We start from the raw sequence: 17,311 nt of genomic DNA on the forward strand, positions 1-17,311 counted from the left end.
CACGAATTGACTGAGCTCTAATTAGTTTTGGCGCTTTTTCTTTTTTTTTCTTTCGTATATATTGTATCGCTATTAATTACCTAGTTCTCGTAAGATTTAAAAAGTGTATTCTCTAACCGTACATGTTGTGCGGTCTGATATTGTCTGTGCGAGTTGGTAGCAGTCTGCATTTCACAGCATCCACGCATACAGGAAACACGGTTTTGCGGGTGTACGGATTTTCCCTTAGACATACACCTGCCGATAGCGTGAGCGTTACAGATATATTTAAAACAAAGCTTGGTACTTGCCTGATCAGACAGGTCAGAAAATTTCACTAGGAGACGGGAGGAGAAAGTGGTTGAGAGGGATATTAAATCACCCATGATGTAATAACGGAGCAGAATCGATGGGTCTAATGGCACATTTGTGCTCCAATGCTTATGTTATTATGATTGTAAAGACAACAGAACATTAAGGAATGTCAGTGCGGCTGTCTCATGATAGAGATGGTTACTGCCTGGCACTCATGCTGTAAAATGGTGATCACTTCCTGAATGCAGGCATGGGCTTCCTCATTTACTGAGGAATTATGAATTAAACATTGAACCGTCTTCAAGCAACATCTCTCTCTCTCTCTCTCTCTCTCTCTCTCTCTCTCTCTCTCTCTCTCTCTCTCTCTCTCTCTCTCTCTCTCTCTCTCTCTCTCTCTCTCTCTCTCTCTCTCTCTCTCTCTCTATACATATATATATATATATATATATATATATATATATATATATATATATATATATATCTGGCTATCCATCCCATAGGAGGATGATGGTTCCTTTCAGTCAGTTAGTGGGGTGGTACCCCACTCCTCAGAAAGGAACCGTGTGCGTGAGTGGATTTTAGGTGAGTAGGACGTTGCACCGGTCCAGATCCACCCTCTCGACATCCCGTCCCGGATCCAGCAGCCTGGTTGGGTCCAAGACGTCTGTGGGAAGTTCTGTTGCAGTGAATGGCCAGACCAAGCTTCGATGCGAGGGATGCCCTTTCCGCGCTTGTTTGCGAGATGGCCGTTGACCCTAACAGAAGGGTCATCCGCCCTTTGACAGGTCTTGGTTTTCGTCCTGCAGGGTGTCTAGCCACCCTCCTCACCAGGCCAGCATGGTGGGGGTGCTGGTTTAGTCACCGATCATCCAACCATGCGACAGGTAGTACTAGGTTACATGGTACCGGTAGCACTCAGACGAGTGCTCTGACCAGAACATACACCGATGATAGAACTAAGGTAATCGAGGATGCAACTGAACATGGATGGGCTTAGGACATCGCTCTGAGAGATGAAAGCAATGATGTCCTGGGTTTGAATCATTGATCTCCTAGAGCAGTTACCATTAGGGAATTGGAAAGGTTTTCCATAACACGAATAATGGACGAGAATTATGGAATAAATCAGCATAATTCTCTGATGGTCCACTGCACTGTGAAATAATCCCTCAGTTTCACTGCTACCAGGTCTGAGGAGTTTGTCAGGAACGTGGCCGGATGGACCCAAACGACGGACGTAGACACTGAAGTACTCGGGGGAGGACAGGATGGGGATGCCATGGCATTTAAGGGTACAGCTGGGGTTCAGGTAAATACAGTGTCAAGCAGGCAGAGCGGATGGGCTCCCGGAGTTCGAGTTCAGGTAGACAGGTCCCTCGGGGTTCAGGCAGGCAGGCGGGTAGACAGGACCCTGGGGGTTCAGGCAGGCAGGCAGACAGATCCCCAGGGTTCAGGTAGGCAGGCAGACAGGTTCCCAGGGTTCGGGTAGGCAGGCAGGCCCTCGGGGTTCAGGCAGGCAGGCAGGTAGACAGGTCCCTGGGGGTTCAGGCAGGCAGGCAGGCAGGTCCCCGGGGTTCAGGGAGGCAGGCAGACAGGTCTAGGTGGCTAGATAAGCTGGCGGAGAGCCCTGCCTGGGCGGGCCGCATCTGTCCTGAGTAGGGCCGCCTCCCAGGCGGAAACACCGGAGGCCTGGGCAAGACGCGAAACACCCTAGGCGGGTGCCGGGCACGATCTCAGAGTTCGGGCGGAAGAGGAGGACGGGGCAGAAGAGAGCCCTCCCTGGGCGGGCCGCATATACCCCGGGTAGGGCCGCCTCCCAGGCGGAAACACCAGAGGCCTGGGCAAGACGCGAAACACCCTAGGCGGGTGCGGGGCACAATCCCAGGGTTCGGGCGGAAGAGGAGGACAGGGTAGAACCCCTGCCGGGCAGCGGCAGACCGGCCAGGCCTGCCCGATGGAGGCAAGGTGTAGGAATGGGCATAGGTCCAGGGTGACCAACACAACAGCCATGATAACGGGAAAATCGGGAACGGCCGGCAGAGAGCGCGACCGCGCGAACAAAACAAACGAGCGGAGAAGCGCGACCAGCGCATGGGAAGAGAGGTGGGGGAGCGGACCAACCTGGCAGGACTGGTACGGGTCAGAGAAGCATGATGAGGAGTAGATCTGAGCCCGGCCAGGATAACAGAATGCAGAGATGAGTTCGGAGCCGGCGGAGAAACAGGAAACAGAACAAAACGACCACCCGCCTGGTCCCAGTCCCAAGGCCCCTTATAAACACCTGCAGCTCAATGAGTTACAGGTGTGCCTCCTTGAGCCAGGAGGGTCCTAACTAGATCACGGGTGACGGGAGGGACAACTGCAGGACCCGGAGTCCGGAGCACCCGGACCGGATCGAGACCCTGATAGAGTTACAGTTGTGAAAGCGATTTAAGGGTTTACCAGTAAAGCAGACGTCTCCGGATGATGAATTTATAGATGAGCAACATATTTACAGATGTCTCCTCTTGCCTTTGGATAAATCCTGTCTAATTAAATACATACAGTGCCAATGAATCCCAACGAAAACAGAGTCACTCAAGGGTGTAACACATTTAATTTACCAAGTGCCACTCATGGCTGAATAGGTCAGATTTAGGACAAAACAATCACTGCTTGTGAGCTCCAGGGAGAGTGACCTCAAATGGTGTATCCTTGTCTCTCATTATTTAGCTACTCGTTTTCCCCTTCCCTCTTAGGACAACCTATTGATCTTCTTCCTTTTTAGGACAACCTGTTGATTTTTTGGGATCATGCGATATCAGCCAGTCAGCAGATTTATTTTATGTTTTGTGCTTTCTTTTTCACTTTTACGTCAAACTGTTGCTGTTTGTGGTCGTATCAGCTTTGTGCGTGATCTTATAGGTCTAACCTATCTTAGAGATTTTCAAGAAAGTTACCAGGAAAGTTGATGAAGGAAGGTTGTGGATATTGTTTACATTGACGTCAACACGTTATTTGACAAGGTCCGGCATAGCAGGTCGGTCAAGAAGATTCAGTTGTTCAGCATTCGAGATAAGGTAGTAAACTGGATTAGACACTAGCTTTTTGGAGGAATCCAGAGTGTGGCTATAGACTGTTGCATTTCCGATTGGCACCTGTAACTCGTGTAGTGTCACGGGGATCGGTACTGTGTCTGTTGGTGTTTGTCATCTATATCAATGATCTTGATGAAATAACGTTTAACAGGATCAGCAAATTTGCTGATGACTTCAACATTGGGAAGGTGCAGTGGACAAAGATAAGACTACAAGAGCTTGCAGTGAGATCTAGACCAACTGGAAATTAGGATTAAAAGGGGCTGATGTAATTTAATAAGACAGGTGCAAGATGTTGCACTTTGGATGGACCAAGCAGGATAGATCTCACACAGAGACCAGTAGAACAAACTGATCTGTTAATACAGGTCCATAAGTCATTGAGAGTGGTTGCAAATGTGCACAAGTTGCGGATCTGAAAGTGTCGTTGCGCATTAACCTTTATAAATGAAAATATTGTGGACAGTAGATGGGATATGATGCTGTATAAGACGTTGGTGAGGCCTAATTTTGATATGATGTGCAGCTCTGCTCACCTACCTACAGGGCAGATGGAAATAAGTTTGAAAGAGTACACAAAATTACGCAGACCTTCTAACCCCTTATTCTACTTCCAGGTACCTCAGGTCGGCTGACTTGAGGCTCCTGGCTGTCCCGCGATCTAAATTAAAGATCAGTGGTGATACGACTTTGCTGTTGTAGTCCCTAGACTGTGGAACAGCATTCCCCTCCCTATCAGATATGCCCCCTCCATTGACTCTTTTAAGTCCAGGCTCAAAATTTCACTAGCGTTTGAATCTTCCTGATGTGGCTGATTTTTGGCTTGTGCCTAGGCTTATGTGTTGTTTATTTTGTGTCAGTAAGCTAAGTGTCTTGTTGTTTCTATCTGTGTTTCTTGTATTTGTCATTTTAGCTACCTGTTATATTTTGTACAGCACTTTGGTCAACATGCGTTGTTTTTAATTGCGCTTTATAAATAAATTTGACTTGACGTGACTGGACAAGGACGCTGTCGGGACTGGAAGACCTGAGTTATAAGAAAAGAGTCAACGGGTCAGGGCTTTATTCATTGGAACGTGGAAGACTGAGGGGAGATTTGATAGAAGTGTACAAAATGTCATCGGGTATAGACAGGATATATACAAGCAGGCATTTTGTACTGAGGTAAAGAGGTACTACAACAAGAGGTTATCAGTAAAGGGTGAAAGTGAAAAAATCAAGAGGTAAAAAGGTGAAACTTATTGACTCAGAAGGTGCTAATAGTGCGAAACTAGCTAGCAACGCAAGCAGTACAAGCGTTTAAGATGGAATGAATGATAAGGGTATAGAGCGCCATGGCCCAGTGAAGGTCAATGGGAATAGGTAGTTTAAGTATTCCAGCATGGAATAGATGGGCCAAAGGGCCTGCTTCTGTGCTGTAAATATCTATGACTACGACAAGTCAACCACCCATTGTTCGGGAACTCAGATAGAGACCAGACCAGATGTGGTTAGCAGTTTTCCATCCCTCAAGTACGGCAGTGAAGCCGGTTGGTCCAATGTACAATCTAACAGTTTAATATTCATCCTGGATTAACGAGCAGAGGTGAATATGAGCGATGGTCCAGATAAAATACAAAATTAATTTTAGACTGAATGCCTGTTCAACAGTCCAGATATATACCCACTGCTCTTATTTCACACCGATAAATACAGCAGGTGTGAGAAGAAAAGGTGACGCTGAACCTGTAGTTCCCAGTGCTCCCCACCTTAACAGCTGAGACCAGATCGGCGAGAGACAAGTCAGAGATCAAAGTCTCCATTGCCAGGTAGAACTCGTAGAACGTGAAGGAGATTAATTTTGGTCACTATTCCCAGCGGTTCAGTGACAATACACTAACTACACTCACCTCATTTTCTTCTCTACTGAAATATCCCTCCTTTGTCAACATCGAACCGAGTCTTTCAACCTTTTCTTCAATCGCTTGTTGGAGTCTGTCTCTGTAGAACTTTGTCAGTTGGCACAGTCGGTATTCCTCCCCCGGTGCCAGGAGTTCAGAGATTGTAAACTTTGGCTCTGTGAATATAGAAAGGAAAATGTAGGCTTGAACTCAAATATCCACCGCTGTCAACCAACTCAACAAAAAGAAAGAACGTGTCTTGAACATGCCTACAGACACAAACAATGGATTAATTCCCCATCTCCAACAGTGGCCTTCAAACCTACCCAACAATATTCTAGGCATTACGTAAAAGAAGGACCACATTTAATGCGAACCAGTCCATCCCCCATCCCACCCACTCACCTATTTCAGTTTTGGAATGGCAATAAATGCTGGGACAGTAGGTAATATTCGTTTCCCAGAGATACTCTCTCCATCCTGACGATACATTCCCCTTGATTCATATTCCAGAAATACTCTCCTCATCTGGACAGCTGCATTTCCTCCAATCCACATCCTAGAAATCCTCAGAGCAGGCAGAACATTTCCTGTAGTGGGGTAACGGGTGCCCACTACACCACATGTACTACACTCACACATTCCCCCTCTCATCTGACCAACCCTCCAACAAAGCCTCATCTTTACCCTCCTCCCTGCCAGATTCTGTGAGCACATCACCCCCATATTTCACTCACCTGCTCCTTGTTGGGGAGTTGACAATTCCATGTTTAATGAGCTTCCGAGCTGATAGACAGTCGCCTCACTTGTGGAGGTTCCAGGATCCTGATCGGTGTCTCCGACATCCCTGTCTCTGGGCCGACTTTGCTCCACTTCCGCTGCGGCCGGACTGCATTCCATTGGGACATTGCTCGCAATCTGACCCTGCTTTGGTACCTTGCTTCCCGTGTCCCGATCATCTTCCCTCGATGATCCGCCAGGTAAAAGTCTCTTTGGTGCTTTCCCTGCTGGATTCCCCCCTGAAATAGATGACGAATTGCAGGTTATACGAGTATGATTTAGAGATGAGCAAAATTGATTCAGACTGCCGTGGAGCCGAGACTCTGGCTGATCAGATTTGGAGTGGAACTGTACTGATTAATGTGAACCGTACATCCTGCCAGGTGACCATTCCGATAAGCCGGTGACTGGACACATTCACGCCCAGTAAAATAACAGGATAGACACAGTAATGCTAATCACTGAATTCACAGCAGTTGAACACACAGATGACACGGATCTTATTGCAATGGTCTCCGGTGATACTGGGAATTATCACTGCGATTATCTTCCACAAGCAAAAATCTCCCAGGGTCACTAACTGTCCAGTAGTCTGTGACAAACACAGACCAGCAACGCAATTACACATGGTCCAGATTGCTGGATCACACATTGTCCAATCACTTTGTCACAGGATGTCCAGTCCCCTTGGTCACAGACTGACAATTCCCTTGTGACGCACATCGTCCGGTCCCCTGGATCATAGACTGACCATTACCTTGAAATCTATGATGACCGCTCCCCTGGTTCCCATCTTATCCCGCGCCTGATGATCGTCATGTAACAACTACGCTAGTCATTGGCAAAGTTTTGCTTCGAGAGCTTTGTGTGTAGTTGTTGTTGCTAATCTATGGGATGCAGGTGACTAAACTGGAAAGTGTGTAGTGGAGAATGACCACTACGGGACTGGACTAGGGTGTTGTTTTTTGTTTTATATGGTTCGGCTAGGAATGTTTTCCCTGGAGCTCAGAAGCTTGAGAGGTGACCTTACGCACATATATGAACATAAAATGATCAGGGGTGTAGATAGGGTAGGTGGTCACAGTCTTTTTTACAAGGTAGGGGAGTCTGAGACTTCAGCGCAGACATTTATAAGGGACCAAAAGGGCATTTTTCCACGTTATGGGTGATGGATATAAATTAGGTGCATCCAGAGGAGGCCGCAAACGGAAATAAAATTACGATGTTGAGAGCATGTGGGCAGGAAAAAGGATAGAAGTTTACAAGGAAAATTTGGTAAAAAGTGCAGGAAAATGGGGCAAGCTCAGACATTTAGAACAGCATGAATTAGATGGGCAGAAGGACCCGTTTCCAGGCTGTAATATCTTTTTATTCCATCTGGAATCACAGATTTGAGTACAATCGCAATTTCTATTGGTGACAGAAATATTTAGTCATTGGTTATAACAGGTTTCCCTGCAGAGACCCTGGGAATTTAAATTCAGGTAGAAGATCATCTCAAGAGTGAAATATTTAGAAACTGACGTTCACCATTTCTCCACAGCCCAGACATTCATTGGAGTATTAAAACTCCGAAGCAGACCACAAATATGTCTACAATGAGCTGCCTCTTGAACCTCAGCCATTCCCAACACCGGCAATGATCTCCGCTCCGCTACAGAAAACAGATTTAGGAAACACCCCTGTTCTCCTTTGCGCAACAGCCAATAAAAACCTGGAGGGTCTTGAAAACTTTCTTTCCAAACCCTGAAATGTTGTGTTATCACAGAATCTCTGAAATCCCGTAAATGTTCCTATCATCTGGCGTTGAGTTTTATAAATTAAAGTTGGCGATGTCTTTCACATCAGGGCCGTTCTGGAGGTGAAACGGACACTGACCTTGAACATTTAGATAAACCACAAGACCACAGACTCATTCCTGCCTGTGATTCACTCACGACCACCTGTTTCAAGATCTCCTGCTCCTTTCACACAGGTGAAGCTTTGTATGGTGGGTGGAGTGATTCGACAATTACCGGTGTCACGTCCCTGCGCTGGAACTGTTAGCTTGATCAATTACTCTAGGCCGTTTACCAGCGGGATAAATGACACTGCTTGATGAAACTTTTCTGTGCCCTGTTAACACCTGTGTAAGTTGTTTCATCTGAACTACTGTGTACCAAAGCGACAAAAGTTTAATTCTAAGATCCCAGTGATCATACCTTCATCCATTCTGATTATGCCTGACGGTTGTTGATTGTCGTCGTCTTGTTTACATTATGGTCCCGGTTCTGGAAACCTCCACCTGCTGGTGATGCCCTGAATTACACAACAAGCAGACAGTGAGTTAGAGAGAGTACGATTACTTTGCAAGTATCGGAGAAGCATTCCCCATTCACAACACCTTCCACACGATGTATGTATGTCTGCCCACTGATTCATCTACAGCCAGACTCACACAGCAATAGAGTTCAAATTCAGAGCGTTCATCTCAACGAGAGAATGCCAACCACAGTGCCCATCGAGATGGTTACAATTTCCTGTGATGGGCCCACTTCCCTTCTAGCCTTTTCACTCCATCTACACATCCCAACTGCTTTTTGAATTATGCGACTGCGCCTGCCTCATCCACTTCCTCTGGTTGTTTCCTCCACATGATCCCCAACATCTGCATGAATCCGTTGCTGCTCGGTTCGGTTTTGAAATCTCTTTACCACCCCCTGTCCACTTAGATCCCCTATAGCTACGATAATCTTCTCTGTGATAATCTTCTAATTTTGTGCATTCTGCGAACTTACCAGTCAAATAATCCTTGTGCAACCGCATTCAAATCATTGCTATAAAATAACGAATACCAAAGGTCCCAAACACTAATTACTCGCCTCCATTGCGAGGAGAAACCTTCAATCAGCACTCTTTGCTTGCTACCTTGAAGCTAATTTTGAATACATCCAACTTGCTCTCTCCGGACAGCATGGGACTTGATCATCGAGACCAAGCTGTCATGTGACACCTTGTCAAAGGCTTTGCTGAAGACCCATATACAACATCCATGGAAACATAACTTCGAATGTACACCTCTGCTTAACGTCACGTTCACAGGCTCTGACAATGTAATTAGCAGAAAAGTACTTGATGAGGCCAAGGCATGTAAATGTAAATTGTTTGTTGCCATTTGCTAGTGAGGACTGAATAAAATGCAGTGTTGGGACATTTTTCTTTATAAAAGGTCTGTTCTCAGCAAAGGTCTACACGACGATATATTTGAGGGTAAGTATATCATTGCAGATTGTAATAGCCAGAGGAATCAATGGCATGTTGCTGCAGTTCATATTAATTCCACCTTTCTTCAATCACTACAGCACAACGTACTTGCGGCTTCTAATAAAGGGAGGAAATTGTCAACGTTTTTTGAGATGACTATGACGTAACAAGGAAATAGCAGAAATGACCAAAAGCTGCTGCAGATGATGCAGAAACTTCAAATGAGCGAACACTGAGAGAATGTGCGAGACTTAAAAGAGCTGGGCTTCTGAAAGCACATTATCAGACCTGGAGTGATCGCAAGTGGGTTAGGCAGAGGCATAACTGGTGTTTCTGGGCACATTCAGTCCAATCCACCTATTTCATACCTTCCTTTGTACAGGTATGTAATGTCTAAAGGACCAGTGTTTGTGTAAATTAGACTCACCAAACTTTCTCCTGACTGAATCAATGGAAACTCTGAGTCAGAAAGGTTCTCTCCAGTTGATGCTCTCAATCCTCGGGCTGGTTCACTTGTTGCTGTTCCCTCATCTACAGTCGTGGTTTGCTTCCAGTTGTGGGTTTTTCTTCCAATAAATATCTCACCGCAGATCTAACTATAACCAGAGAGATAATGAAGCACGTTAACAATACAAATGAGAGCAAAACATTTTTACTTAATGTACCAAAGGCAAATCTCACTGAAATTTAAACGCTGAAAACAAATAAAAGGATCTCAGTGAACAAATCTGTAATTGTCCCTCACACGTCACAAATCCTGATACGAGATATGAAGGACTCATCGTTCAGTCATGATAAGATATTGGAGCAGAATGAAGTGATTCAGTCCATCGAGTGTGCTCCATCATTCAATCATGGCTGATTTATTTATTTTTTTTGCCCCAATGTCATATTCCTGCCTTCCTCTCATAAAGTGCTGGAAACTCGGTACATCAGATTGGATCTGTGTAAAAAGACACTGTGGAAGACGCAGTATCAGAATTGGAATTGTCCAAGATGATGCGTGATATGCTGCACGCTTAATTGAGCAATTTGGCCCAGATCTCATCCTTGCTCATACCTATAATGGGGGAGGTACTACACCCAATGTTCTGAAAAGGTAGTAAAAGTGATTATCGGGGCATTAATCAGAATCAGAATCAAACTTTCATCGCCAAGTACCTGTACACATACAAGGAATTTACTTCCGGCAGATGTTGTCTCTCTGCTCATAACAATAATAATGATAAATATAAATGAAAATATAGATTATACATAGAGGTACTGCAATACAAGTAATAGTTAGCCGACAGTTAACCGGCAGTTAACTGTTCAGCAAAGTGACCGCAGTAGGAAAAAAACTTCTCCAGTGCCTATTAGTCTTAGTCTGGAGGGATCTGAAGCGCCTACCAGACGGAAGAAGATCAAACAGTCCGTGTGCAGGATGGGAGGAGTCCTTTATGATGTTCCCCGCCCTCTTCTTCAACCTGGAAGAGTACAGGTCCACAATAGAGGGCAGGGAGGCTCCAATGATGCGCTCGGCAGTCCTCACTGTGCGCTGTAGTCTGGTTCTATGCTGCTTGGTGACGAAACCGAAAAGCTCTTGAATTTATAGTAAATAGACCTTCTAGTTATTCGCTGCTCAACATTAGTTCTGTATTGTTAAGCACTTGAGCCTCATTGCCTCACACTATGCTCCCTCGGACAAGACGAAATTATTATTAATTTTCTTGCGTTATTCATTACTATTTCCTGGATACCAGAGAGGCTCACGGTGAAACAGTTTTGTCCTCTCTATTAACTTTTAACCGCGTCTATAACAGGGAGCACGATAATGTACCGTATTCAATCGTGATTAATATGCATAGAATCTAACGTGGTCCCGTCTCCAATGTTCCCACTAATTTCTATGTTTGACGCTGCGTGGATGAGCCATTGCTCTGAGCTGGAAGTTTTCACACGGCCTGAAAAATATTCGGCATCTTTTGTAAAATGCATCTATGAATATTTAGGATGAAGACAGACCAGAAAAAAATACATTCTTTTGATTTTAATTATTAATTAACGAATAGGATGAAATGCAGTACAACAAAGAAAAACTTTCAGGTCTCATAAACGTTTCTCTGGCAGTGTTTAATTCCATCTGCGCTGCAACAAAGGCTCCGTTCGTGGGAGCATTTTGGTTACGCAGACGCGCAGTTTAGAGGGAAAAGCGACGGGTCTCTCTCTCGACGTTACCCCCATCTTATAACAATGTTTTGTCTCCTGCCTTGCCAGCGACAACCTGTTGTTGCAAAAATTGCAAATCGTCAATAATCAGGCCCAGATCTCATCCGTGTTCATATTCGAGATGGTGAGGATTTGTCTAAATGTGAAATGCAGTAAATGGCCACTTTGTTAGGTACAACAGTATACCAGCTCATTAATATGAATCTGTTAATCATCTGCCTGCATCTGAAAAAACATAAACACATGCAGGTATGGTCAACGAGTTCAGTTGTTATTTAGACCAAACATCTGAATAGGAAATAAATGTGATATAAGTGACGTTGACCGTAATATACACTGGAATTTAGAAGGATGAGAGGGGATCTGATTGAAACATATAAGATTATTAAGGGATTGGACACGCTAGAGGCAGGGAAAATGTTCCCGATGTTGAGGTAGTCTAGAACCAGAGACCACAGCTAACAATAAGGTGTAGGCCATTTTGAACAGAGTTGAGGAAAAACGTTTTCACCCAGAGAGTTGTGGATCTATGGAATGCTCTGCTTCAGAAGGCAGTGGAGGCTAATTCTCTGGATGCTTTCAGGAAAGAGTTAGATAGAGCTCTTAAAGATAGCAGAGACGAGAGATATGGGGAGAAGGCAGGAACGGGGTACTGATTGTGGATGATCAGCCATGATCACGTTGAATGGCGGTGCTGGCTCGAAGGGCCGAATGGCCTACACCTGCACCGATTGTCTATTGACCGTGGAGTGATGGCTGGTGCCAGACCGGGTGGTCTGAGTGTTACCGAAACTCATCAGCTACTTGGATTTTCACGTATAAATCTCTCGATTTACAGAGAATGCTCCGGAAACAAACCAAAGAAAATCCAGCGAGTGGCAGTTCTAAAGGCCCCGTTAATGAGAGAGCTCAGTGAGATTGGCCAGACTGATTAAATCCGACAGGAAGGCGGCAAGAAATCAAATAAGCATGCACTCCAACAGCGGTGTGCAAGAGAGCGTCACTGAACGCATAACCTTGGATTTGGACGCGGTGCAGCCGCATTAAACGCCGAACATTCACTCAGCGTCTCATCATTAGTCACAGGGGTACATAAAAACGTGCCCCTGAGTGCAGGTTTCCATACTTTTATCAACTGGCAGTGAGATTTATTACAGGAATTTTTATCCTAAATATCACTGCCAGATATATAAACTTTTTGCTAAGAAAAAAAACACAAACAAAATAAAACACACATATTCGTTAATCCACGCAATCCTAAGGACAATATGGAACTGATAGAAACAATAGCACGACTAGGGCGATCAGTGTGTGAAATGAACGCCATAACATTTCCCCTATGACCCTGTCCTTACCTGGTGCTGGACTCCTGAGTCTGGTTTCAGCGAATCCGAGCATCTGAATTTTATGGCCCTAACATTAAGTGAACACACCCTGAGCAATGTTCAGTTGATAACACGCTCATAAACTTGAGCTTCAGTCTATTCAGCATGTAAAGCCACACCTTGTTCCACAACGCTTGTGTTAAACCACATAAAAGCTTAATTTGCATGAACAAGTCACTCTTACAAGTGGTCTGAACCAGAATTAATACTACAGTGCAAACGGTGCAGTAATTTCCTCTCTCTGGAATACTTGATGTGCTCTAGAGAAGAATCACAACCCACATCCTTGTTCGGTTCGGTTGGCGTCGTCGCTTTAATTTATTATTCACCCTTGGACCAGTTTATTGTCAGATTATAAACCCCAGCGACAGCACAGGGCAAAGATCGCTCTGGGTTTTATTGCACAGAGACAGCAGAAGGAAGGGCGCTGTCAACTCTGATGGAATATAATGTATTTGGAATAATACTCTCTTTTGAACCGGAGGCATTCTTTTTCTCCTGATTTTACTGTGTCCCCCCGGCTTGGAGCTGACTTCAAGGTCACCCTGTTTACAAAGAGCCATCTTTAACAGTTGTCCGCAGTTGGCCCTTTACAGTAATGAGCCAACTGGGGAGCAACTGTGCCGAGATAACCATCTCCCAGAGATAACAACCGGTCAAAGTCGACAGCAAGATAAGAACGCCCTTCTCCTTCAGCTTATTGCTCAGTTACTGGAAACAGATTACCACATCACAGTAACAATCATATGAAATTATGATCATATCCCGTTGGCGAATTTGCCTGGCAACCCATTTACTCCACACATACATCAACCAGCATCGCATTTATTTTACACGTACTTGTACCGTTACTCGTCAGAGACCGATGGGAATAAACATTAATTTCACTGCGTTTCTTATTTGTCTGAGGGTGTTGCCGGTATGTTGAATTAGTAACAGGACATTCGCTCCCTCAGTCCTGTTCCGTCATTGTCTATGATCACAGCTGGACCGTGATCTCAGTGACACATCCCTGCGGCCGCCTGGAATAATTTGCACTCCCTTGTCTGTCAGGAATTTGTGCGCTGCAGAATTAAACACGTTGGAAAAAAATCCCTGCTCCTCATTTCCTTTGAAAACAGTTTCAACTCATAAAAATAACATCATCTACCTTCACCTGTTTCAGCTTCACCTGGAACAGTAACTGATAGTATGGATACGGTAGAAAAACTAGAGATACTTGCCGTGACAAGTGGGCTTATTGAAGCACCATAACTCAACCCAGTACGGTCCCTGTTCTTACCTGGTGCTGGACTCCTGATTCTGGTTTCAGCGAATCCGAGCATCTGAATTTTATGTCCCTAACAGTAAGTGAACACACCCTGAGCAATGTTCAGTTGATAACACGCTCATAACCAGAACTTCAGTCTATTCAGCAAGTAACGCCACACCGTGTTTCACAACGATTGTTATGAAAAATGCAAAGACTCGGTTTTTAAGCCTTCCGAATGTGTGGTTCGAGCCAAAAGTACGATTTCAGTGCGCGATACAATGATTACCTTTCTCTGGACAATCTGATCTGCTCCAGGGAGGGAGCACAACCCGCATCCTGGTTCGGTTCTGTTGGTGTCGTCCCTTTGATTTATTGTTCTACTTGGGACCAGTTTATTGTCGGATTATAAACTCCAGCTGCAGCTCAGGGCAAAGATCGCTGTGGGTTTATTGCACAGAGAGAGAAGGAAGGGCGCTGTGAACTCTTGTAAAATATTATGCATTTGGAGTCATGTATTTTTTTTTTCGTTTTGAACACTGGCATTCTTTAAGTGTGTTCCGACTACCTGGAGCTGACTTGAACGTCAGCCTGTTTAGAAAGAGCCATTTTTAACAGCAGTCCGCAGTTGGTCCATTACTGCAATGGGCCGATTGTGGAGCAATTGTGCTGAGATTACCATCGCCCAGAGATAACAACCGGTCAAAGTCAACAGCGAGATAAGAACGCCCTTCCCCTGCAGTTTATTGCCCACTTACTGGAAACAAGTTACCATGTCAACGTAGAAGCATATGAAATTGTGACCATATAACGCTTGCTTATTCGGCAGGTATGGCACTTATTTTGCAAATACATCTGGCGTTCCTCGTCTGAGATCGAAGGAAAAACTTCAAACGTTAAATACACCGGGTCTCTTATTTGTCAGAGTGTGCTACTGGTATGTTGAATTAGTAACAGGACATTCGCTCCCTCAGTCCTGTCCCGCCATTCTCTATGATCACAGCTGGATCGTGATCTCAGTGACACATTCCTGCGACCGTCTGCAACACTTCACTCCCTTGCGGAATCAAACACACTGAAAAAAAATCTTTGCTTCTCTTTCCCTTTGAGGAAGAGAATTCCAAATTGACACTAGCTCCACCTCAGAAATATAACCTCATAATAACTTCTTCTGCTTCAGCTCCCCCTACAGGAGCAAACACGCATTCCTTCTTCAGAATCGGCGTGATGTTCGGTGTCTCCAGCAAAAGCTTTATTTATGTAACCACCAGCGGAAAAAACCTCCTCACCTTCATCTAAATAACAACGCATACAATCAACTCCCCGTCTTTATCGAGTTCCAGCGAATACAGACTAGAGGTCACCATTGAAGCGGACGGGGAACGGTATCAGAGGTCCCGGTCATGCACTCAGTGACCACATTATTAGGTACAGGAGGTACATAGTAAAGCGCCCACTGAGTGTAGAATTTGCTATTTTTGTCTACGGTCAGTGAGAATTACCACATTATTTGTTAATATAAATATCACTGCCAGATCTATTTTCGCTAAAAAAAAAAAAGCATACAGAATAATCGAGCTCACAGATACGTAAAGCCGCGCGATTTCAATGATAATATTGATATGGTAGAAATATTAGAAATACTGCCGTTACAAGCGGGCTTATTAAAACGCCGTAACACTGCCGAATACAGTCCACCTTCCTACCTGATGCAGGACACCTATGTCTGATTTCAGGGAATCCGAGCATCTGAATTTTATGTTCCTAACAGTAAGTGAACACACCCTGAGCAATGTTCAGTAGATAACACGCTCATAAACCTGAACTTCAGTCTATTCAGCAAGTAACGCCACATCATGTTCCACAACGCTTCTGTTAAACCAGACAAAGACTCACTTTGCTTGAATGAGTCTTTCTAACTCGTCGTCCGAACCAGAATTAATACTTCAGTGCGCGACATTTTACCACCTCCAGAGAGGAATCATAACCTGCATCCTGATTCCGTTCGGTTGGTGCCGTCGCTTGGATTTATTATTCACCTTAGGACCAGTTTATTGTCAGATTATAAACCCCAGCGACAGCTCAGGGCAAAGATCGCTGTGGGTTTATTGCACAGAGACAGCAGAAGGAAGGGCGCTCTCCACTCTGATGGAATATTATGCATTTGAAATAATGTTCTTTTTGATCAGCGGACATTCCCTTTCTCCAGATTTAAGTGTGCCCCCGTCGCCAGGAACTGCACTGATTTTAAGTTGGCCAATTTAAAAGCCATCTTTAACAGTTGCCCGCAGTTGTTTACTTTGGGTAATGTGCAATTGGGGAGCGGCTGTGCCGAGATTACCATCTCCCAGAGATAACTACCGGTCAAAGTCCACAGCAAGATATGAATGCTCTTCTCCTTCAGTTTATTGTTCACTTCTGGAAACAAATTGCAGGATCACAGCGCCATCATATGAAATTTAGACAATTTCCTGCTGGTGAATTTGGCTGATATCGCATTTACTTTACACATACATCAACCGTTTTTCATCAGTGAGTGATGGAAGAACTCGGAGCATTAAATTCACGGGGTCTCTTATTTGGTGAAGGTTGTTGCTCGCATATTGAATTAGTAGCAGGACATTCGACTATTTCTATTTGAAGAAATAACAGGCAGGTTAGAGAGAGGTGAATACGTTGATGTTGGGTACTTGGATTTTCGAAAGGCCTGTGACAAGGTGCCAAACTCGAGGCTGCTTAGCAAGCTACGAGCCCGTGGTGTTACAGGAAAGAGTCTAGCATGGATAAATCGGTGCCTGATTGGCTGCATGTCTTATGGTCTTATGGAAATGCAGCTTCCATGGAGGTGAAGGAAAGAGGTGGAACTGGCTGCTGGAAGACATAGTTTGTCAGGTCTGAAAACGAGCTGAATGTACCATAACCTTCAGACTGAATCAGAAAACCATTCTGACGCTGCTAATATACCCGTCCTGTACTCTGTGCAGATGGACTTTAAACACCCTCCAGATGTCAGATGTGGACTTGCCAGAAACAGTTGTTTCCCAGTAACTCTCAGTAGTTCTTGCTTACTGAATTAGAAAATTTACCCTGATCCAATTCTTTACTCTCCCGCAAAGTCTACACTTTCCTTCTCTATAGCTATCTTAAACTTAAGGAGTTCTGCCCTCACCATTCACCCACCAAATGGTCGGGTAT

At 44.8% G+C, this 17,311-nt stretch overlaps 1 protein-coding gene across 1 annotated transcript; it reads right to left on the reverse strand.

Moving 5' to 3' along the window:
* Positions 1-872: 872 nt before the first annotated feature.
* LOC140723100 (uncharacterized) lies at positions 873-12,852 on the reverse strand. Its single transcript, XM_073037722.1, has 6 exons — positions 12,838-12,852; positions 9,702-9,870; positions 8,233-8,329; positions 5,989-6,270; positions 5,261-5,427; positions 873-1,049 (listed from the first exon to the last, which is right to left on the reverse strand). Exons 3-6 carry the CDS (start codon positions 8,240-8,242, stop codon positions 873-875), a joined length of 636 nt encoding a protein of 211 aa, XP_072893823.1. The 5' UTR covers positions 8,243-8,329; positions 9,702-9,870; positions 12,838-12,852.
* Between the last annotated feature and the right edge of the window lie 4,459 nt (positions 12,853-17,311).

The sequence above is a fragment of the Hemitrygon akajei genome, unplaced genomic scaffold, assembly GCF_048418815.1.
Source record: "Hemitrygon akajei unplaced genomic scaffold, sHemAka1.3 Scf000100, whole genome shotgun sequence".
Lineage (NCBI taxonomy): Eukaryota > Metazoa > Chordata > Chondrichthyes > Myliobatiformes > Dasyatidae > Hemitrygon > Hemitrygon akajei.

Excerpts from the sequence above, each read along its gene's own strand:
- LOC140723100 (XM_073037722.1), bottom strand. Across the intron at positions 5,428-5,988 it reads AACTCCCCAACAAGGAGCAG|AGCCAAAGTTTACAATCTCT; the intron begins GTGAGTGAAATA and ends CTATATTCACAG. Across the intron at positions 1,050-5,260 it reads TCAGTAGAGAAGAAAATGAG|GGTCAACGGCCATCTCGCAA; the intron begins GTGAGTGTAGTT and ends CCCTTCTGTTAG.